General features: G+C 35.2%; 1 protein-coding gene across 1 annotated transcript; it reads right to left on the bottom strand.

The window, feature by feature from the left end:
* Positions 1–204: 204 nt before the first annotated feature.
* Positions 205–26,185, bottom strand: LOC144450732 (adhesion G protein-coupled receptor L4-like). Its single transcript, XM_078141426.1, has 26 exons — positions 25,967–26,185; positions 23,838–24,086; positions 22,710–22,934; positions 21,223–21,477; positions 20,102–20,263; positions 19,541–19,723; positions 18,865–18,978; positions 18,169–18,263; positions 17,003–17,188; positions 15,569–15,637; positions 14,181–14,301; positions 13,312–13,464; positions 12,097–12,169; positions 11,043–11,193; positions 10,580–10,629; positions 10,199–10,313; positions 9,646–9,743; positions 8,707–8,806; positions 7,834–7,961; positions 7,622–7,714; positions 6,480–6,546; positions 5,566–5,651; positions 4,527–4,653; positions 3,193–3,234; positions 2,143–2,364; positions 205–1,826 (listed from the first exon to the last, which is right to left on the bottom strand). Exons 1-26 carry the CDS (start codon positions 26,178–26,180, stop codon positions 1,764–1,766), a joined length of 3,441 nt encoding a protein of 1,146 aa, XP_077997552.1. The 5' UTR covers positions 26,181–26,185; the 3' UTR covers positions 205–1,763.
* Positions 26,186–26,251: the final 66 nt, after the last annotated feature.

Genomic DNA, 26,251 nt, shown 5'->3' with positions numbered 1-26,251 from the left:
TAGGGTACTAGAGCACTGCTCTGTGGCAACTATTCAACATATTTCCGAATTTATTTGGACGAATAAAGATTATTACTATTATAATGTACCAGGGACAGGGAGGCTAGTTTACCATCAAAATTCACCATAAACATCTGAGTAACATAAAACATGTTAGTTTATTCATTTTTTCAACTAAAACTATACAGGATAAATTTCTCTCAAGTGTAAATAGTGCAATTTCACCTCAAAATGTGTAAATCACTTTTAGTAAATACTTACTGGTAACTAGATATGTGGAACAGCACACTTGCCCACATCAATGTGATATAACATACTGCGAAAACATTTAATATACTGTATAGAATTCTTTTACAAAAATACAACTTTTGAATGCATGTATACGCCGATATTCTGCTGTAACAAAGTGTTTGTGACTACTTCATTCATTGATAAGAATGTTGCATAAAAGGTGGACGGTAGTGATAGTCCCAAGTCTTCATGTAACTAACTCAGAGATACTTACAAAATTTCACTGTATCATATACTGTGTATGTAAAAGATTCTAAATGCTAAATACAACTGTATAAAGTTAAAAGTGAATTCAAACTTGTCAAAAGTTTCTCATTCAAAAGGTTTAAATTATTGAGAAATTATTTACTTAAAGAAAACATTGACAGCCTTACTTGTGTAATCCAGATAATGTCAAGTTTCTTGGTGTGAAAATACTGAACTTTTAAAACACTTTGTATCTACTCTGCCTACATTAGTTCAATCAATACTTAGAACATCTGTGTATGATATGTGATATATTTTGTTATTCAAAATCAGATCTCAAAATGACACACATATAAATTTAAATCGGATACTCTACTGATAAGACAAAAACACAAAATATAAGTTATCAAGCAAGGGTTGTTTTGTGAAAAAGTACAATTTTTATGTAGAGCTCTTTTATTGGTTGCATTTTACCAAATGGCACAAAATAGATTAAACTTGTATCAACCATTTTAACTACAAATATGTACTCTTGTATCCCCACTTGGGTACCGGGTTAACTACAAATATGTACTCTTATATCCCCGCTTGGGTACCAGGTTAACTACATGACTATTGTACATATATGTACTCTTGTATCCCCACTTGGGTACCAGGTTTCGTGTTCTTCAATCTTGCTAACCTAAAATGAACTAATGTCAAAATGTTCAAGATATTCAAAATTCTGGTGCTACTTTTCAAATATTTACATATTAAATTAAGAGGTTACATAATCAAATTGGTATCACTTATGAAATGCAATGTAATGTAACATAACGTAATGTAATATAATATAACGTAATGTAATGTAAATGTAATGTAACAATGTAATGTAATGTAACATAACGTAATGTAATGCAACGTAGCATAGCGTAATGTAATGTAATGTAATATAATGTAATGTAATGTAATATAATAGTGAAATTTTGGGGAGCTGTCAAAATTGGTTTTTAGGATTGACATGCGTCCCAATTATACAGGTCCCCAATTATACAGCTGGGTTATCTGAGGCACATTCATGGTTCAAATCTTGCCCAAGGACTTTAGCCACTAAGAAACAAATGGCATCGATGGGGCTTGAACCTGCAACCTGCAGATTCCAAGCCAGCCACTCTAACCATTTGCCCATCATGACTCCACAATCCTTTTTGATTATAATACTATTGCCAAAATTTACATTCACACAAAAACTTAATTATTGCTTGAAAAAAAAAGGTTGGTCTTGAATCAAATATAGAGTAATTTAATCAAATAGAAAAATCTTCTTCAAAATCAGCTTTTGTTGCTTTTTTCTTAGGCTGGGTCTTCGCCTGAAACAGAAATCAAGTGAACTTGTAAGATAATGAAGGACTGAAACTGTTATAAGCCCCCCCCCCCCCCCCCCCCACTCCCCCCAAAATAATGTAATGACTGTAAGATACAACTCATAAATGACGTAATTTATCATACGTATCAAAAATGTTCAGGAATCCCTACTATGCAATTAACTTTTCTTACAATGCCAGAAGACAATTGTAATGTTATAGAAGACATGTATCAACATTAACATTATACTGGAATGTGGTTTTATATAGTAAGGAAGTAGTTTGTGCCACCTGTTCAGGTGTATGAGAAAGACTCACTTACCGTTACAAACATTGCGACCATCTTGTCAGTCCTGTCCACTTCTTTCTGTTTGATTTGTTGTCGCATCATCATCCTTTTCTTCTTCCTCTCCAAGATCCTCTTCATTTTCAATTTATTGCCCTTTCTAGCATCCATCCTAGCATGCTCAGTTGATTTCACTACAACCAGTGCATTCTTACGATATTGATCATCAGAATATTGTATTCGGATTGCCTCCAACATCTGTAGATACAATGAGTAACACTGAAGTAAAGCACTATCTCTATGTACTACACTCATTTAAAGCATTCATATTATGGATGCTATAAATGATTGTGGTACATACAGAAAATGCTTTACTTTGGTGTTATGGGTTGTATTAGTGTCTGAGAGTGTTATTGCTCAGCAAATGCCAGGATGTAAAAATCACGGACAAAAGTCTATCAAGCAAAGCAAGATTTCTAACAAATTGTTAACTTCAGATTAGGATTAAAATCGAGATGTAAAAACTAGTTGTTTGAAAAAGCTGTAAAAAAGTTGATTTAGAACAAAAGTACGCTCCCATGTAAGCCTTCAAGATAATACTAATGACTTGGAATTAAAACATTGCCCTTTACGATCAAGTTTATCAAATTTGTGTAAGCTGATAATTGTTGATGCTATGAATGAACTATACTTTAATCTCAGAAACCCTCCACCAATTCCTGTTTGTGGAGGGTTTATGTTACACCTTAACATTCAAATACGGTTTGATTTGTTGTTACCTAGCACCAGGAATCAATATACATAAATCAATTTGCTAAAGACAAGATGTATAGTGAAAAAAATTTGAAAATTATCATGATTTACAAGTTATGAATATTAATTAAGAATTTTGTTTGATTTGTTGTTACCTAGCACCAGGAATCAATATACATAAATCAATTTGCTAAAGACAAGATGTATAGTGAAAAAAATTTGAAAAATATCATGATTTACAAGTTATGAATATTAATTAAGAATTAGATATGTTAATAATTGAGGACACGTCATTTATAGTATTTTAATCTATAACTGCAATAATAAACCTACCTCTACATTTGTAGCACAGGCAGACAGGTATACAGTAGATGCCTACAAAAACAATCAAGAAAAGTGTGCAATTAGGACGTGCTCAAAATTTTAGGATAGAAGTGAAGTGAAAATAAAATGATATTACAGGTACTAAGAATAAGTCGACCTTCTTGTTCTATTTTGACCCTCTAGCATGAGGTAAAATGCTATTACAGGTACTGAGAATAAGTTGGCCTTCTTGTTCTATTTTGACCCTCTAGCATGAGTTAAAATGCTATTACAGGTACTGAGAATAAGTTGGCCTTCTTGTTCTATTTTGACCCTCTAGCATGAGTTAAAATGCTATTACAGGTACTGAGAATAAGTTGGCCTTCTTGTTCTATTTTGACCCTCTAGCATGAGTTAAAATGCTATTACAGGTACTGAGAATAAGTCAACCTTCTTGTTCTATTTTGACCCTCCAGCATGTGGTCAAATGCTATTACAGGTACTGAGAATAAGTCAACCTTCTTGTTCTATTTTGACCCATTTCCATATTGTTCATTTTGTACTTGGTAACTTTCTGTTTCTGGCTTCTGTTAACATCTGTTACTTGACATACATGTACAAGTACAAGATTTTGTAGTAGTAAGGAGTCAAAGTGAAACAATTGAGTTTATGAGCCGTCTACTCAAGTAAAAGTATTTAAGGCCTATACAAAAAATTGTCTGCTTTCAATTACGCTCAATTTTAGAATTAGTGGGGTAAGTAGATTTTTTATTTAATTTAAAAAACAAATTTTTTCATGTGAGTGTCTAAGTTCAGGTAGTTATGTTTTCCGTTGTTTTCCATATGGCCTTTGTGTTATTGCTTTCTTCCCATCAGATGTACAGACATTACAGATTGGAAGAACAGTTTTGTATTGTCGTTTTATGCCAGTTTCCACATCCATAATTTCTTGTGAGACTTCACAATTTCCGCAGTTGTATTATTTTTTTCTTGAATAAGTAAAAAAAATATTTAGGGTCGGTAGTGAAAAACTAGGTGGGGCCGGGTAACCGGAACCAAAATTAAAAAAAAAATACCCCCAATTAAAACTACACTTTTATCGATTACATTACAATTGTCTTCTGCCATGGTTTCAAAGAGTTGACTGCTTAGTGGGGATTTGTTATACAATTTTAATATGTATATTAATTATCTCATCAGATCATTTATAAGTTACATCTTAATAAGAGGTTTGACTTTAGTCAATTGCAAGTAATAGTTAACAATACTGCAGTAAGTAGGACCCTTCCAATACTTTTTAAAGATGAAGCATAAAATTACACCAAAAAACACATGAACTCAACTTGTGCCTCTTGAATACTTACAAATACAAAGGAAGCCAGTGCAAAGGCATATCCAACCACTACATCATCAGCAACTGCCATCCATATGCCAGCAACTGAATTTATAATACCAAAAAACAGGAACAGCATCACTGATCGAAGTTCTCTCCTGGGGTAAAAAAACAGTAACAGAAAACATTTCTTTAGAAAGGGTAATTTGACAGTGTTGGATTATCTTGGTTCAATAGCTTTATTATATTGTCAATTGTCTTTGTGTAAGACTTTGTGTACGATTCAATATATGTCTATCATAAATTAGCCTGTAACTTAAGTTGTGAATTGGTTGAAGGCACTGCACACTGTGACCAGCAGTGTTCCCACTAAGGCTTATTTGCATGCTACTTGCCCGAGGTCTCTGTCTGCCCTTGCAGTCAAATTTCATGTTTTGCACAACCTTATATCCAAGCATCAAGAATGAAACAGAAAATATATCCAAATAAAGTATAATTAATGATGAAATGAAAGATTGTCATAGAGTTTTATTTCTTTCTATTTGGCATCTGAGAGCAGGTAAAAAGTGTTAGCTTCATATTGCAAATAAACATATGATTTTGCTTCCAGCTTTGGCCAGAAGGGGATACCCCCTTTATGAACAATCCCCCCCCCCCCCCCACAATGGCTGCCATACCACCTTTTCCATTTTTTCCCATTCTCCTTAAGTTGCTCAGTCTCAAAAAAAAATTAGATGGAACACTGGTGACCAATCAGACTACTTGATGCACATTTTCAATGCGTAACAACCAGCTTGTTGAAATCATCCTCAGGACAAACTTTGGATTAGACCATTAGATAGTACAACATGTCGCTCTGCCCTCACTGGTCTGTTCTGTGAGAGGGGTAGACCAATGTATGAGTGTGCGTATCTTACAGACTAGCTTTGGCTATATGAGCGCTAGGCGGTATGACAGCTAACTGTAAAACAAAAGTGCAGTGAACAGACTAATGGTCGAAGTACAGAAGAATGCTATGCCTTGATTCATTGATTTAAAAGTATCCTGCACTGTTAAATTTTCAAACTCACCAGTATTTCATCCATTCGTCTGGTTCATATTTCTTTGTTTCTCTCATGTAATAGTAGTATGTGTACCCAAGACTTCCAATGCTTACCTGTAAAAGGAACATAAATTCTTATTAAAATTACGAATGACCTAAGGGGACTTAATTACGAGTCACTATACAAGTAGTGACAACCATTAGGTCACAAGTATTTCCCGGGTGAAAGAAGAAAAATATTGGGGAATGTTGTCGAATTGTCATGCATTTGTCAGCATAGTTCATGAAAAGTTGTGAAAAATAATTTGGAAAGTTTTGATTCATATTTTGAACACCACACAACCAGTAACGTGGACACAAGTTGTCGTGATGTAGAACAACCAGGGTATATAATCCATATTTTCTGTTCAATGACAATATCTGGGCTTGTGCATGGTAAAAAATCATTGGTAAACTAGTTTTGAACATTACAAGGGTACTCCTACATGTGCACTTGATCTCAAAATATGGTGTCTAAATTCCAAGTTCTAAGAGAGAAATTAATATGTCTGATTGGACCATCCCTACACCAAATACATAATTCTTACATTTGCAATAGGTAATCTAAGTTATACCATACACAAGCCATTACTTCTTCTCTTTCAACAGAAAATATAGATTATCTACCCTGGTCATTCTACGTCACAACAACCCATGTCTATGGGTCTTGATTCTGTGGTGCTTCAAATATGAGCCAAAATCGCCATCATTTTTTCGACTTTTTCATTTTGAGGAAATATAATCGTTCCCAAATATTTTTCTTTATTCAGCTGGAAAATTCTCCTGACCAAAGGACTTGTCTAGCAACTCGTAGTGACAAGTACCATTTGTCACTCATATTTTCCTTCGAATGAATGAAGAAAAATATTGGGGAATTATTAATATCTAAATATATAGACTTACCAAAACTAACATAGATGCAGGTATATTTGCAATGTACAGTACTTCATCACCAATCTGAAACCAACAGCTGTAATCAAAATACAAACATTAAATACACAGATATGACCCTAAATTCAGATGTACATGGTGCAAAACTGATGAAACGAGACAATGGAACGGCAAAACATTTGTTTTAAATATTTCCTTTGTCTCATAGCTAGACTGTAAGATATACATTGTGTGACTCCACCCTCACCAGCTTTCTCCTAAAATGGGGGGGGGTTGGCAATGCAACAGGAGGCCTTGCCCCTATCACGGTGTATCTCTACAGATTAGCTTATGACATTCCATAAATGTATTTTGCAGGCAATCATCCAATAATGGTAAGATGATTATGGTTGTATAGTATGACTAGAACAATAACATACAAGTGCAAGTGTGGCATACTCTAGGTATTTCCATGAGTGTTTAGTGTTCTCTGCAGCCATAACTTTCATAAGTGTACCAAGTGAAAGTGCAACAGAAAACACTGCAAGCATGAGAGCAAACCGCAAGCACCCACACTGGAACTCACACAGAATTGGGTCTGTTATTATCACATGTTTATATCTCAAACAGCAAATTGCCATAAAAATGACAGACTCAGCTTTCATCAACAAATGATTGCACCATCATTTGCATACCATTTGCATATCATTTACATATCATTTCCATGCAGGTACTGGTATGCAACAATGTTTTCAGTATTGCATTGGCAAATATTACTAGTATGTGCATTCCCCAGTGCATGTGATCTCCGGGTACATATGAAATAATACATAGTACTTTAACACATTGATTGGCTGTGCAAGAAATAAAACATAATTATAATATGTAAAGATCAAGACTAAGTAAAACCAAGTCCACAAATATTGATATCTTTGCAGTCTCCAGAAACAGCCATAAAATAACTGTGCTCTTCAGGAACTTACTTAGCCATCATCATGGTCATTTGCATTTGAATTCGATATTGTGTTATGCAAATGATTTTTCTGTTTTCTTACATTTCAAGCACGTCATGTAACATGCTGAGATTGTTTTTGGGAGAACAAACAAAATAGAACAATATGAAATAAAACAAAAAGACACTGAAAATATGTAATGACATTGAAAATGAAACTTACACAGATATTCCTTTCTTTAACTCTTCCTCAATGAATACAGAAATGATTATCATCGTTAACGGCAACGCCCAACCATTCAGCATGTAGAAGATTCTAGGTAAACAATAGATACGTATGAACATTTACCAGCGTAATACATATAGTTGATAATCAAACATTTCATCTTCAAATGGCAAACAAAGGTTGCACAGAGTATATTTAGTATTACTTACCTTGCAGCTATACGTGTATGGATATAGAACACTAAACGTAACAGAACTTCAATGGACAGATTAAATATCCAGAAAATGTTCATAGCAAGTGTAATCTGGATGATCTTACCACACACCCTGCACTCGTTCTGCAAAATACAAAATTCATACCAATATGTTACACATTGTCACGCAATTTAAACTAAATATCACCCATAATGATTAAAATTGTTTACATTATGTAGATGAATATTAAAGACTTCAGAAGCTTAATTTATGTATAATATGTATACCATATCCCACTGAACCAACCATACATCTATCCATAGAACTAACATAAATGTATGTAGGTATGCACATATGTATATATGCATGCACACTATACACATACACAAATGCATGCCCCCATGCAAACACACAAACAAACAAACACACAGCCATACATATGAGGGTATGTATGTATGTATGTCTGTGTGTTACATACATAATACATACATACATACATACATACATACATACATACATACATACATACATACATACATACATACATACATACATACATACGAACGTGTGTACATACATACATACATGTATGCATGCATGCATACATTATAACATGCATACATGTACATACATACATATATACATACATAGTATTACATACATACATACATACATACATGCGTATGCATGTAAGCATACGTACACACACGCACACACACATGCATGCGCATGCACACACACACACACACACACACACACACACACACACACACACACACACACACACACAGATTGATGGGTGGATAGACAGGGAGACAGACAAAGTATCATACATGTACACTACACATGATATTTTTCCAAAACACAGAGGAGTAAAAATCTGCTTACAGTTCTGATATTCGTGTTGTAACAGACGAGAATCAGCAAAGGCATAATGGTGAATGAAAGTACAGACATCCCAAGGAGATAATAACGATCACTCTTTATTCTGGAAATGAAAGTATATAATTGAGGTTTGGTACAAGAAATGACAAGTCCTTTCATCGACGTTAAACTTTATTACCAACGGTTTAACCTCACACAGGAGGTCTTCTTCACCTCACACAGGAGGTCTTCTTCAGGGTTGAGTAGCATTGTGTGTCAAGCTGGTAAAAGCAGGCAGTGGAGAACGTCAACTGCTGTTCACCACCTGTGTGAGGTGGAAACGTTACTAATAAAGTTTAACGTAGACAAAAGGACTTGTAATTTTTTTTACCAAACCCCAATTTCACATTTTCTCAAGTCAATGTCTCCAAGTTGGCTCACAATCATGTACTTCATCTACAAACACACTGAGGATTGTATGTAACATGATTAGGCTGGTTAGTCCATCAAGTTTTTCACACTATACAGTCTCAGTTTAATAATTGACTTTCTGAATTATTGAGTGAAAACTGAGAGACAGAATTCCACTAACGCTAATTTTAATATTTGGCAAAAAAAAAAGAATTGTTTCTGGTCAGGACAGTTTGTCTAAAATGGTGCAATGATGCAATTTTTTTTTTATTTTGGTTAATTCTTCAGGGGGAAACACAAAATTAACCCTTCCTACTTCAGTGAAGGGAACTACAGAGCCAATCATGAACAAGCAAATGACATCTGCCCCACATACACACTTACTCTAAAGTACTAAATAAAAAGAACAGAAACTGTCAGAAATAGTAGATTGAGTGACAGGTTTGTTGAGAATTTAAAAAAAATTCACGTCTTCACACCACTATAGACTAAATGTCCTGACCAGAAACAATTCTTTTTTTTTGTGACCTTAGACATGAAGATCTCCATTACCTAGAATAAAAGACAAACCCAGCTGCAACCACCAAGATAAATATTGCCAATCCATTAAAGATCAAGACAAATGTATTACGGGCTTCAATTAAAAACGGCTGTCAAAATAAACAGAAACAAAGAATATATATTAAAATCAAATAAAATATAAATATTGAAATTAGGAAAATGATGACTGTACATTATCGCATTCCAATCAATCTCGTCAATGAAAACCATCAAAATTAATGGCAAATAAATTATTGGGAAATAGACACAGGCAAAAACTATTATGACTTGATATATGCTAGCAATGTACATTTATTTAAGGGGAACTCCACTCCTGGTAATAGACATATTTTCATAAACTTGGGTTCTGGAAAGTCACCTCATGTATTTCACATTTCACATTTCACACAATTTTTTTTATGCGAATACCAAGTAACATCAAATTGAGACTACTGTACTGCTAATATTCTCACCATTGCATCACGGGACTAATAGCAGACATACATATGTATTAGATGCACACTGAATATTCATGACTATTTATCTAAAGGTAATAAACACTTACAGTTGGTTTCGTGCCTTGGATCATCAACACGGCAACATTCCCAGAATGATTGCATTCACATGTTGTGGCATATTCGTCTGATTCCTGTACAGTACATTTAGATTTATCCCAGATACTGTAAAGAAAACACGTAACAAAAAGTAAATATCAACAATATTACAGTCTCCCTTAAACCAAAATGTAATCATAAAAGTATACTAATGCCATACTAAAAGTATACTTCTTCAATTTCGCTCAGATACGAGCCCATTGCATTTACTATGTACTATATATTTTTTTATTAACTGACCAATTGATTTTTAAAGTGTTACGATGAGAAATACAGAATTCAAAATGCAGCCACCCAAATAGGCGCCCTAATCCTGAAGGCTTGAAACATACCTCTTTGATTTGCCATATACCATTTCAACACATTCAGGATCATAGCCTTCCTGTAAATTCAAACAAAATAACACTTAGATCTATGCAAATATATGTGTACGTTATGTACTTAAATGTGCACATGTGTAGGATCTCATGCACTCATATACAATACATACATGCATATACATGCATATGGACAGGCAGAAGGCAGACATGCATGTATGCATCCAGGCAAACAAACAGACAGACAGACAGACAGACAGACAGACAGACAGACAGACAGACAGACAGACAGACAGACAGACACTGACAAACATGGATGCATGCATGCATGCCCACATGTGCGCACACACACACACACACACACACACACACACACACACACACACACACACACACACACACACACACACACACACGACACTGCACCTCACAATGACAACAAGCCCGACCTCACACACAAGACTGCATGATCACCTACCTCCCAGTGATTCATTGTTACTGAGAAACTGTTATTAAGTGCAAGCTGTTTACCAGTCTTTGAATACATCATCACCGATAGCACAGGTGTATTCACGATCTGAACCCTTGCAACAGCCGTAACAGAACGCACCCACTGACGTAGCTTGCTTCTGTATATTGAATATTAATATTATAATTATAATACTGATATTTGTTTCTGAATATTAACTAAGTTCCTTGGACAAGATTTGAACCATGATTATATCTCAGGCAACCCAGCTGTATAACTGGGGACTTGGTAGGTTAGAGGCTGCAATGTGACTGCTTTAATCCTATGCACTGCTACTGTACTAATTCTATGTTTCACAGGGAGTGAGGAAGTATAATGGAAGGGCCGCTGTGTTGCTATAGATCCCGACCAAGGTTGATAAACGTACAGTGCTTTGAGCACAGTGTGGGAAAGTGATTTATGAAAACTAACATTATTATTATTATTATTCTAATAATGTAATGTAAGGTATATAAACAATAGAATTTGTACAGGATTTGTGGAGTACAGTTTGAAAAACAAGGCATGAAAAACTAATAATTATTTCGTAGAGTACCACAGCCAAGGGTTTTAATTACTTACAAGTATGTTTCACCTGTTCAGGTCAACAGACTTGCCAAACTGTTGACCTGAACAGGTGAAACATTACTTGTATGTAATTAGAACCCTTAGAGGCTATAAACTAGTCTTATCAAATGATGTAATGTAATACAAGTCTCTGTCCTTCCAACATGCTGTGCCAAGTGTTATTAATCCAATTCAGTTGTTTACTTTCCCTGTTTGTAACAGATTCCAATCGGCCATGGTCTGATGATGTCTGAAGTTATCCATTATGTGTTGTAAAATCTTAGTTGTAAATACTAATAAATTCAAAGACAACAATTATTTACAAGTACATGTTTATATTTGACATCAGAATAAATACCTGTGAAAAACTAGATTTTTTTTATATATATTTCTTGGTCCTAACTGACACAATAATTATCAATATTAAAAAAACATAACTTCTATCTTTCTAACTTACTTATCAGAACCATCTCCTACTGGCAACACTGCTCCTTTAACATTGTATTGGAAAGTAATTCCGACTGTGGCATCTGGAAAATTAAAGAAACCAAAATATGGGAATCACTGAATAATCTATTTAGAAAGAGGCATGTACTAATCTCAATCTGATTAAAATCTGATGTAGTATACTCGATGTGATTTCTTTTTAGCTCTTACCTTTATTGTAGTTTGTTTGTGTGTGTGTGTGAGCGCTTGTTACCAACATTTGACACAATACCATACGTTTTTTCAAGCCACACAAGAGCACTAAATGAATTTACTCAACAAATGAAAATGTGTAATGAGCCAAAACAATTACGGGCACAGTACTTCAGAACATTCTTTTTGAAAAGAGCTTGAGCACAGAGTTCCCACAACAATGTTTATTGTTTGGGGGTTCTTTCTTATTTTTCAATTTCGAACATTGAGTGTTATATTGTAAGACAGATTCTGATTGGCTACATGTAAGTATGAGACTGTGTCCAAGAAAACCTATGGTATTGTGTCAGATGTAGGCAACGGGCACTCACAAAAGAACTGTCGACAGTAAACGTAAGAGCTACAGAGAAATCGTGCCAGGTACACTACATCGGATTTTAATCAGATTGAGACTAGTCTGTAAATGTATAGTTTAGGGGAGTTATATGATTCAATATAAAATCACCTTTGAATACAGATAATATTCCAACTAAATCACACTGAATCATGATGGGATTGTGTGGTTACTAATTATTTATAAGCAAATTACATGTCTGATGAAACTATACAACGAGTAACACTGAAGTAAATCACTTTCTCTATGTGCTACACTCGTTTATAGCATTCATATTACAACCAGTAACACTGAAGTAAAGCACTTTCTCTATGTGCTACACTCATTTATAGCATTCATATTACAACCAGTAACACTGAAGTAAAGTACTTTCTCTATGTGCTACACTCGTTTATAGCATTCATATTACAACCAGTAACACTGAAGTAAAGTACTTTCTCTATGTGCTACACTCGTTTATAGCATTCATATTACAACCAGTAACACTGAAGTAAAGTACTTTCTCTATGTGCTACACTCGTTTATAGCATTCATATTACAACCAGTAACACTGAAGTAAAGTACTTTCTCTATGTGCTACACTCGTTTATAGCATTCATATTACAATCAGTAACACTGAAGTAAACATTCTCATCTTACTTGTGCTATCTTTCAGTACAATAGAAGGAACAACATCTGTTCTCTCATTCACAGTCTCAGTACTTCTCTTCTTCATCTTTGATAATCCCTGATTGTCAGTGATCACAGTCTCCATGCGGTTACTTTCATTTGATGTCAAGTAGGCATGGTATTCTGTGAAAATACATAAACAAGAGAAATCAATACAGGAAAGTTCTTGAGGCTATATGTATCAAATTAACAGGAAGAACACTGAACAGGAATGATGTATCCACTCTACCAGATCTGTACCTACCATTGCTATAGGAGGAGACCCGGAGAAACTGATTCTAAGTTTTACACCGCCTTAGGCTTGAGGTCATGACCTTTTTTATGTCATTGCCTCATTCCCAGATGAAGATGGCTGTTTAGTCAAAATATTCAAAGACTCTGATATTTTGTTGCACTGTTAAGTGATGAAATTAAGTTTTGTTGAAAAACCAAGAATAAAAACAAAGATAATAAAACAATACAAAGGGGAATGCCATGCCAGAAATACAGGTATTTTAAAAAACTTGGGTTCTGGCAAGTAATTTTATGTCATGACTACATATCACATAAATTTTATGTGATTATAAAAAACACCAAAAAACTCTAGTATTTCTGGGCAATTGACAAAATCTCAATGATGTGAAATCATGAAATGACTCTCCAGAACCCAAAATTGTCAAACTATACTTTTATTTCCCGGGAGTCATATTCCCATTGAAACACTGGTCTTGGAGATAAACAGCACTTTTCTGTCCCAGATCCCAACTGAAAATATGTGTGCCCAAATCACCACATGGTAAAAACAGGGCTATGTTCATATCTCTTAGTTGGTCATTAAAGTAAAAGTTATGGACACGTACCAATGTTGTTATATGACCAGTAAACAGAGTCGTTGTGATTGTTGACAAATTTGGCCACATCCTTTCCAAACTTTGCCAAAGCCTTGAAAACCAGAGATGATCCTTTGTGTACTCCTTTGTCCTATAAAGCAAAAAAATAAAAAAAAATAATGTAATAACTACACTTTTAACATTTTGAATTGATTTGCATAAAAATTAAAATATAATATTGTTAAAATATCTGATTATGAAAGATATCTGTGGTGTGTTGAGCAATGTACATGTCTTTCCCTATATATATATATAATTACATGTAGATGTTATTCACCAATAATTTTCTTCCTTCAGCCAAATAAAATATGAGTGACCTAAGGGGTCTTTGTCACTACGAGTCGCTAGACTTGTAGTGAAAACCCTTAGGTCAGGAGTATTTTCCAACTGAATGAAGAAAAATTATGATTATACCAGCACCAGTAACATCAAAAGAAACTCGGGGAAAGTAATGGTAATTTTGAACATTTTGACTCATATTTGGAACACAGCAGAACCAGTGATGTAGACATGCATTTTGTCATGACATAGACGTGTGCTGTCGTGATGCAAAATGACCAGGGTATATATCCCATATTTTTTTGTTCAACTTGGTTTGTGCATGACGAATAATGATGAATACCATACTTACAACTATTTTGACTTAATTAACATCACTAATTCTTGGTGAAGGTATCACTCTTCTAAAATCTAAGGTATATTTGTATGATGTATACACACCAAATAACATAATATTTTTCTATGGCTACATTGTCACAAGACTGGATATGTCTATATGCTTATGTTCACCTCATTACCACATTGAAATCATGTGCACTGATATAACAAGTATGTTTCAGAACCTTAGGAACGACATAGTCTTAGATTTAGCAATAAGTCAGACAGACAGACAGACAGACAGACAGACAGACAGACAGACAGACAGACAGACCTGCAGGCATTTTACCTGAACCAACCTGTACATCAGTATGTGTTAAACTTAGTTAGAGAGTGTTTCCAAGCAACCTCAAGAACATATTAATTGCAGTGCCATTCACATACACTTGTTACATTATACTAAGTACCTGGCCCATAATCATTTTAAGACCCAAAGCGCAGACAGATCATTTTGATGTGAATAATTTCTCAACTAGACAAGTTTAACCCATCAAATATCATGGCAATCGGTACAGCGGTTTTTGACTTTGAAGTTGACAGACAGACAGACTGACAGACAGACAGACAGACAGACAGACAGACAGACAGACAGACAGACAGACACTTTACAAAGCATATAGCACTACTGAACCTTATCAGTTCAGTTGTGCTAATAAAAAAACTGCATGGTTAAAGTGCAAATGACAGTTAACTCGGCCTACCATGTGAATTCTTTGCCACTGTTCTTCATTGTTGACATCAAGTAGATCATTGGCAATCTTCACAAAGTTCTGTTTAAATGAAAACAGTTGCTATCTCCATAAATGTACATTAACATTATACTAATACCTACAATATAGTCAACAAATGTTATATACACAGTAAACCTAAATATTTTCACCACTAGAAAGTTTTTTACAATTTGACAGTCTTCAGTTAGTTCTCAAAGATTAATATTCACTAATTACCAGACTGGTACATTGCATTCATGTACAAGAAGGGCCATTTTTGTCACTACTTATTTTTATGTTTTTTGTTTTGCCAGCAAAATATGCAAAAATAAACCTTTTAGCAAAAATGTCCAGGTTTTATAGTAGTTCCAGAACTAATCGTCGTCTCACCTTTATAAATCAAACTAATGTGTGATGTACATATCACATAATATTATGATCATGTTTTCTAACTTAAGACTTTGATTTTGACTGGAAGAGGTGGGATTCAGAATTACCCCTGTGAGTGATTTAGACATGTTCATGTTTAAAACGGCAACAGCCAACAGCATAAACGACTTCAAGGTACTTTTTTGAGCCCTAGGTACACGCAAACAGCAACCTGCTGGCAGATATTCAAACCTGTCATTTAATACTTGGATAACCTACAATGATGTTCAACCAACTGTACCTCTTCGTCTGTCTCATGAGCTGTGCTAAAACTAGCAGCAAGTATCTCTATTGATCACAACGCAATCTTTCTCTCCCTGATGTTTAATAGGCCATTGCAGACTGCAAACAGGAAATTGAGAATACAGCACCCTCACTCAAATTGGGGGTATCATCACCTCATTGTACTGTTTCTTACAAGCTTTGTTCCTTGGTGTAGGGATGTTTTTCGTATTGTTCAGACATTGAGGAAAGCAGCAGTGCTCTATGATTAAACGAGTAACCTATACCATGTATACCCTCAAGGTACACACAGACAGGAAGTAGAGAACCACTGTGGCAAATTTTGGAAAGGCCTATTGTAAAAAATTGTTAATAAGACCAAGGCTGGATAGTCACTACACAGATAATATGACACACATACACTCACTCACTTCACTCAGACGATAAACAAACAACTCCAACATTTGATGTTAAATTAGCAACTAGAACAGAATATAACGTACAACTTTGTTTATTATACCAGATTAGATATCTCCCAGTGTTGCTATCCTGAAGACTCTACTTAAAACTCCACTGGTGAAATGTACACTAATTAAACATCAGGGAGTGAAATATTACACTGCGATCAATATAGAAACTTGCTGCTAGTAGGTAATTTTGGCACAGCTTGAGACAGGCTAAGAGGTACAGTTGGTTGAACATTGTTGTAGGTAATTTTAGTACAGCTTGAGATAGGCTAAGAGGTACAGTTGGTTGAACATTGTTGTAACTTACTTGTACAAAATACTTCTTGCTATCAGTATCTGTTGTCAACATCAATGGCTTCTTATCAAGAACAGTGTTCAGGATATTAATTGCCACAAGGAGATCGCCCCCAACAACCAAATTTCCAATCGACACCAGTTTTGTCGTTTCATCAACGAGCTTTGTAGCATCATCTGTAGTGTTGATGTTTTTGGCCTGGAGTAACAACAAAATATAAATAATGACCACATATGGTGAATTCTACAAAATTATGGGGAGAAATGCATGTATAGTTACAGTCACTTGCAAGCTAATATTCTATTCAAGGATGGTTGAATACAAAATAATGACGTTATTAGGTATTTGAGAATATTCAAGAAATACTATCAGTGGCATTTTCACAGATAAAACATCTGATTGATTTGACCTTTGACCTCAGTCTGGGTTTGGTTGCATGACTTGTGTTGTATATGTGCAAATGCTGGTGACAGTATTTCTTGAATATTCGTAAATACCTAATAATGTCATTAATATGGGTTTTTTTGTTTGTTTTTTTTGGGGGTTTTTTTTGTTTGTTTGTTTTTGTGTTGTTGTTTTGTTGTTGTTGTTTTTTGGGGGGGGGTGGGTATTTGTTTAATTTTTTATTTCTTTTTTTCAAAAACAAATATTTTTGTGCCAGGGATTGCTCCTAACAATTTTTTACATGTATTTCTATACATGACAGACATATACACACAGTCACACATAGTGCTACAGAGATCCATTCAGGTTTGGGACTACGTATATGTGACAGGGCTGTGTTGCATGCTCTATATCACGTTGCTGTGGAACGGTCAAGGTTTTCCCAGTCAGTCCACAAGCTATCCCAGTCACCCAGGCCTAGCAAACATATTAGCACCTTGGGGCTCCGTGTGAGTAATATCGTCACCGACTTCTTGAGTCATTACTCCAGGAGTCCCCCCCCCCCCCCCCCCCCCCCAATTTGCACTGTGCGAGTGAGACAATGCTGAGTGATACAGCCTACCCACTGAGTCAGTAGAACACTATTATAACCCTGGGCTTTAGGTATGTCACAGAAAAATCCTGTTTACGGTGGGATTTGAACCCCCATGACAGCTCTCAATTGCTAATCATGTGTGCTAACCACTATGCTATAGGGAGCTGGTCACAGTGACATTTCTATTGTTTATACTTACTCGTTTTTTGAGTTCTGTCAAACTTTCACTGGTACAAAATGTTGTATCAGAAGAATACCATTCTCCCTCAGCACTACATTCACGTCTAATATTGCCTAAAAACAAGATACATATGAACAAAATACATGACTTGAAATTTTTTTTAAAAATGGTGTAAAATGTTTATTGTACGTACACTAACAAACTTTTTACACACTTTTTAGCTAAGTTTTGAGTATACAAAAGTGGTGATGCTGTTTCACTTTTTTTTCAAGTAGAAAAATACTGTGTACAGTAAAGCACCCATTTGAAAGAACTTAAAGCTGCACTTCTGTGTAACTGAGTATGATTTTTTTTATCAGACAACTGATTTAACAATCACTGAAAACTGTTATAATACCAATAATTAGACATTGTATCAAATGATTGTATTCACAAGTGGTGCAGTAACAGTTTGAAATTGTGATTGCATCGGGGTGCTGAATTTTTGGTGTGGACCTAAAAATCAGTTTGATTGGATTTATTATATGCTGCACAAACTAACAAAACAGTTTCAAAAAACCTTCCAGTTGTGGCTAATGCAGCTTTAATTATTCTCTACCAGGAGGTATTTATTTGTAGACATTCTATATCACTACAAGTTAGGGCTGACGTTATCCGGTTATTATATTGCAGATTTTGTATTCTATCATAAAATTCACAAAGACCAAAACCTACCAAGTGTACCAGGTGGGCATTTCAGCCATGGTGTATAACATCCAGCATTAGTGCCTGGCCATGTTATATTGTTGGTTTTGTCGTCTTCAGGAGAACACTTCATTGTGTCTTCACCTGCAACATTTTGGTAATGACATGGTTGTGGTTTCAATGTAACTTTAAAGAGTTAAGTGCTTGTTTACCTGGGGTAGGGATGGGTGTGGGGAGGTAGTACTAACTAACATAACAATGGTGTGTGTGTGTGTGTGTGTGTGTGTGTTGTGTGTTGTGTGTGTGTGTGTGTGTGTGTGTGTGTGTTTGACCCACTTCTTTTTTCAAATCTTGAAAACTTCAACACGTGATACTTGAATTTTTGAGCATTTTAAAACTATAAATGGTTTATCCCCTCTTTTAATGTATGTATGACTTTCGACCCAATATTTTGGACAACATAGTTTCCAAGTTGCTGCTTTTGAAATTTTTCCAAGATTTTGTCGGCCTGATTTACAGTCTTCAGCTCGTTCTCAAAGGCTAACACAATGTAATTACCAGACTGGTAAGTTATCTTTATGTACAAGAAGGCATAATTAAGTCATGTATACTCATTTTCCAACGAAATGATATTATAGTGAAAGTGAGCTAGTCTTTAGTGCAAATGTCCAGGTTGTATACAGGCACACAAGCATACACATTTTACCTTCTTGACATGTTAGTTTGTCGTCTTGTTCTTTAACATCAGGTACACAAGTGTCATCATCACCATCCTGTTTGGTATAGCCATCAAGGCAATGACAGGTATAACTTGCACGTTCATTCACACAGAAGGAGTTTTTATTTACCTCGTCACATGTATGGTTTCCAGTTTCGCATTCATCTGTGTCTGCAAAGTTAGGAAAAGAGAATTGGTTTTGTATGGCATACCCTTTAAACAGATTTATAATCACTATTACAGTTTATCATATACCCAGTATCGATTCCAATGCAATTCAATGGAGAACACGCAAACAAATTCAAACCCGGGCAATAATTTTCCATGTTACAGCCCGGCACATTTTCCGCATTTTTTGTGTGTAAAAATTCTTTGTTTCAACCACTACATAGCCACCGTTGGGCAGATTTAGTGTTACCACCTACTTTTCCTACTACTAGCTATATCCCTAAGTATGAGGAGCACAGTTAAAAGCTAACAAAGGTTTATCAAAGCATTTTTTTGTGCAGGACAAAGTTTTTTCTTTATTAACTGTTCATTCACACTTACCTTTACAGAGAGGTAGAGCTTGTGAAAAAATTCCATCATGGCATGAAATGCGATCTGTATGCGATAAACTGAATCCATCAAAACATCCAAAGCTCACACGGTCTCCATGTGGTATTGCTAGGGTTTTCGGATCATCTAACGTTTCTTCAACAACGCATGGTTCTATAAAGGAACCAGAAATCCAGACGATGAATATTCATGAGAAGATTTACACTGAAGGGAATAAACACTTAGGAGTCATGGATATTCATTATGCTGATTATGCAACCATAAAGAGTCATTTCTGCTGGCTGGGGTGGGGGGGGGGGGTACGGCCTATCGCGTATACGTATATGTGCCACCCTTTGGGGGTTTTCACCCTTTGGTGTAAAATGGGTATACTTTTTAGAGCTAACGAGTCTAAAATGGGGTCCACTTTTCACAATTTTTTACTTTGTTTGGTCGAAAATGGGGTCCTGGAATAAATTCTCAACTGGTTCGGATTTTCCGGGACTTTTCCCTGATAATTCACTGGTTGATATTTTCATATTGGTGATGATGAGAGAGTTATGCTCATGCACCCCTGAAATGCGTGTTTGACATTCTTAGATATTGCCCCATAATGAATTGTTATGTTAACTGCAGCACATGTGCAATACTACATTCATCATTCAACCATGCATGGTGTATTGGTTTCTGGTCAAAATGTTGTAAAATGGGGTTGACAGCATTCGGGCCACTCACCCCTACCACTTACCAGACCTCGTATAGTCTAAGACTATGACAGAACCCATTGACACGTGAGTCCAAGTGTGGCGTACTTGGGGTATTTCCACTCATGCTTGCAGTGTTTTCTGCTAGCTGCACTTTCATGAGCATGGCAACCCATCAAACAGAAGACATCAAGCAATCTACATCTTCTCTATTTGTTGTTGGTTATTTTCTAGAGTTTGTGTGATTATTAGTTCATAGAGGCCCAGGACTCATGGTAAGACCTGATTCTCAACAACATCGTGGATCAGTAATTTAATTGTTATAGCCTAACTTATGTTATTCAACTTGTTTTCCTGCACTTTAGGCAGAAAGTTTGGGGACTATTGTGAGGTATGTTATCCAGTTATCAAACTTAAATGAGAACTTACTTCCAACTTCTATGTTGAAGGAACAACTTGTAAGATTATCCAAACTTGTTTCATCCTGTGCAGTATATGTTACAGTTGTATTACCACGTTGGAACTTCTTCCCTGGTTTATGTGTACATAATAATTTGATATCAGTCTGGTTGTTGGTCTGTGGTGGTTCCCAGCTGACTACAGCATTTGCAGTCTCTGGTGTACTGAAGATTTCAAGTATGGTTTTCACCATGTCCTTCGGGCAAATCAGTTCCAATATTTTACCTGATAAGAACCATACAAACATCATTGAAAGTAAAAAATTACAGTTGAAGAGCATTTGAATGACTCCTTTGCACCACATATTATCACTAACTGATGAAATAAGAAACTTTGAACCAATCATGTATATTAAAGTAATTAACAAAACACATCAAAGATAGAACAAGTACAGAATATAGATGAGGGGTCCAAAGTCACATGTGAAAATACAACTACCACCATCGAAGCATTGATGAAGGGAACCTGTTACAAATTAGAAAAGTAAACAAATGAATTGGATTAATAACACTTGGCACAGCAGAGACTTGTATTACATTTCATGCTTTGATAAGAAGTGTTATGACCCTCTTCATGTGTACATAAAATGCCAATGGAACTTTAAATTTGTTTGTAAACGTGAGCTATTATGTAAAGAGGCCATACAAATGATGAAATGCAATACTTGTCTCTGTACTTCAAACATGCTGCATGTTAATAATCCAATTCAGTTATTTACTTTCCCTGTTTGTAACAGGTTCTGTTTGTCTATGCTTCGATGTCAACAGTTGTAACTTTCGTATACCCATGTGACTTAGGCACTCGGCTATATTCTATATTACTGAGGTGAATTGATTTGTAGAAGCAAACTTAATAAGAAACACACACAACCACAAGATAAAAAAAGTTTAAAGGGACACATGCCGAGTTCATACTGTTTTGGAGAATTTTTTTTGCTGTATATTTAAAAGGCACTCAAAGTATTCTACTTACTGATACAGCAGCACATTTAACTATTGATTGCAATTGACTGAACACAAACCTTGTATTAATATATATCATACAAATGATCCGATGACGTAATTTATGGTACGTATCACAATATGTCTAGGACATCCCTACTATACAATCAACTCTTCTAACATTGCCAGAAGACAATTTGTAATGGTATAGAATGCATGCATTGACAATAATATTACACTAAAGTAGTTTAATAGTCCATATTCCAGACTGCAAACAGGAAATTGAGAGCAGTGCTTGGTCATCTGATAAAAACAAGAATAATTAAACCCAACCAAATCATGCCACCTAGTCATCAAACTGACAACGCCTGCCGACGTGAACAAGCAAAACGGTACTCTAGGTACAAAAATATAATAATCAAACCCTTGGTCGTTTAACAAGAACTACATATTGCAAGAATAAAATTAATTTGAACAAATTAAACAAGTAAACTTCAGTGCAAGTGATTCACCTACCTGTAACAATGAAGTTACACTGATAAACATTACTTGATGGGTCAGTGAAATTACAACTGACCAGCGTGTCACCCTCACCAAACTGACTACACATCATTTTGATATCAGAGTTGTCGTAAACGTTGTCACTGAAAGTGATGCCTCCATTATAGTTCTTATATGCAGCAGGTAGTTTGAAACGTGTTATGTTTTGATCATCACACGTCACATTTGGTGGTTCGTTATCTATATACAAAGAATGAAATTGACAGGTACATGTAGTTTGAAACGTGTTATGTTTTGATCAGCATACGTCACATTTGGTGGTTCGTTATCTATACACAAAGAATGAAATTGACAGGTACATGTAGTTTAAAACGTGTTATGGTTTGATCAGCACATGTCACATTTGGTGGTTCATTATCTATATACAAAGAATGACATTGACAGGTTTGTTTGTTTGTTTGGATTGATTTATGTTTATTTATTGCCACTTCAATTAATTTCTGCAACAGTATAGTCATACTTTATCCAGAAAAGTAGGCAATCTTGCAAGAAACTGAGACTTTTTCCACACAAATAATTATCTTGCAAGACATTTAATAATTTTTCAAAAAAACTACACATTGATTGCAAGACATAGAAACTTTTCCCAGAAAAGACGACAATCTTGCAAGACACCGACATTTTTTCCAGAGAAGTAGGAAATTGAAACTTTTTTTTCAGAAAAATAGGCAATCTTGCAAGAAATTGGTACTTTTTCCAGAAAACTAGACAATGATTGCAAGAAAAAGATACTTTTTCCAGAAAAGTAGGCAATCTTGGAAAAAAAATTAGTACTTTTTCCAGGAAAGTTAGCAAAAAACAATCTTGCAAGACCAGTTGAATGATATGGTGTTTATTTGAGATTAGATAAATACACTTTTTAGTAAAATTATAATTAGTATTTATACAACATAAATGGTGGACATTTTGTGAATAATGTTCTTGAAGTTGCAAGTAAAAGATGATGACATCACAAAATATCTCACTATATGCAAATGATGTATGATATGGTTATTATGCAAATATTGCCCAGCAATAGGTCACATGAACAATGTATATGAATATTTCATATATTTTGTATACCAGGAAAAACATAAAACTCACCTTCAACATTAACTGCAAACGTACAGTTCGCAGTGTTGTTAGCTCTGTCAGTGAAGTTACAAGAAACAGATGTTATTCCAAAACAGAATTGACTGTTTGTGTCATGAGTACAGGCTATGACGATGTCTTCTTGACCATCCACATTGTCTGTTGCTGTCACATCAAATGCAGATACTTCACCGTAGTCAGCTCCAGGGAGTGTTTCTATGGTCATATCAGGGCTGCACACGGGTATGGGTGATTCTTTGTCTGACAAGTAAACAAAAATGTGACAAATAAAATTTTAAAAATGTGAAAATAAACATAAATGTGACAAATAAACAAAAATGTGAAAATAACCAAAACTGTAAGAAATAAACAAAAAACCATGAAAACAAACAAAAATGAGATAATGAAGAATACCGTTTCTGTTGCAAGTTTTTGATACCTAATCATGTATGCTCAGTTGAACAACTATTGAACATATTGTTTCTTTCAGAGAGAGAAATTTATTAAGAAAATTGGCAAAAATTTCAAGAAGTTGGTTTCAAACCATGTGACAACTTATTGCAAAGGTGGATTACATTTAGGTATTCCATAACAATGACAATATCCATGAATGTTTCACTGAAAGTAATAAGCTCTTAGGGGTCATGAATATCCAAAGAACCTAGAAATGGGAGATAACTCAAACTTGGTGTTTCTTTGAAATGACATGTACATTTTGTGATGTAAAATCATCAAAATCACAAAAATATCACACAAATATATAATTTTCTGATTTTGATATCATGATAATACATCATGACATAATTTTCTTTCTTTGTTTAATTTTGTAAATAGACAATACACACGTATTGGTAGATCAAGAGAAATATTTCAATTTGTGGTTTACTGAAGTATCAACTGATGACTTAGATCAAAGTACAATTTTTATCATGATACAACTGATAAATATCTTATGAATTATATCAAATCAAATATACTATAGTGGAGTCATGATGGGTGAATGGTTAGAGTGGCCAGCTTGGAATCTGCAAGTTGCAGGTTAGAGCCCCGTCACTGCCATTTGTTTCTGAATGGCTAAAGTCCTTGGGCAAGATTTGATCAATGATTGTGCCTTAGTCAACCCAGCTGTATAATTGGGGACCTGGTAGGATAGAGGTTGCAATGTGAATACTTTAATCCTATGTACTTATAGAGGCTGCAATGGATTGTATGCTCCCCAGGGAGTTGAGGAAGTATAAAGAGTCGTTGTGCTGCCATTGATCCATGTCGGAAAAGCTTTTCTTTACAGTTCGTTAGAATTCAATGTGAATAAAAGATTTAAAAAGTAACACCATATGACTTTCAAGTACCCAAAGTTCATGAAAATGTATAGTTCGGAGTCCCTGGAGTGGCATTCCCCTTATAGTAGCATTAGATTCTGGCATCAGGTGTGGACAGCGCATGGGTAGGCCGCGACATTCTGGAATGTGTAGCACACACCATTGATGCATGGGTTGACACATAACTTGAATATTTTATGGAAATTATACTATCCATCCATCCATCCGTCCATCCGTCCATCTGCCCGTCCATCCCTCCACCCATCCATCCATCCATCAATCAATCAAAAGAATTTGTATAGTGCCAAAATCCAATATGACAATGTTCTATGGCGCTCAACAGAAACATTATAGTAGATCAATGTAAAAAGTTAGGAAACTCTTGCAAACAGATGTAGCTTGATATCCTTCTTGAATTTATCGACAGTTGATGAAGAACAAAGTTCCATTGGTATACTGACGTTCCATAAGAATGGCACTGCTTGCGAGAACGCACACTGACACTCACTACATGACTTTGTATTACAGCGGGGTACATGAAGTAGACTTTTGTTATTTGAGCGAAGTGTATGAGTTGCGGGTGTTAATCAAGTGATGTAACCAGGAGTAGTGTTATTAAGTGCCTTATAGGTGATCAGTAGAACTTTAGCCAACATTTTAAAAATACAATATTACTAAACTTATATGTCATAAAATAATCCATGTATACAGGGTACATATGGGAATCTAAATTGGAAGAACAAAAAGGGAGAACTAACGACGTGCTATGTGCAAATTAGTACGGCAACCATGCTGCAAATATAACAATCTCCAAATACTAACCTTCAATAAGTACAGTGAAATTACATGATTGGTTGTTGAAAGACAAATCCATGGCTACACATGTAACATTGGTTTCACCAACAGGAAATGTAGCACCTTGTGGGGGATCACAGGATATCTTTATATCACTCTCAATGTCCACATTGTCAGTCACCTGGATGTCGTACTTTGATATAATGTTGAAATCTAAACCAGGAGATGTTGTTTCCACCATATTTGAACAATTCATTTCAGGTGGTATTTCATCTGAGAAAATGAAGAATATATATATTATTTATAAAGATA

This window comes from Glandiceps talaboti, chromosome 20 (assembly GCF_964340395.1).
Source record: "Glandiceps talaboti chromosome 20, keGlaTala1.1, whole genome shotgun sequence".
NCBI lineage: Eukaryota > Metazoa > Hemichordata > Enteropneusta > Spengelidae > Glandiceps > Glandiceps talaboti.
This window is presented reverse-complemented; position numbering and strand designations above follow the sequence as displayed.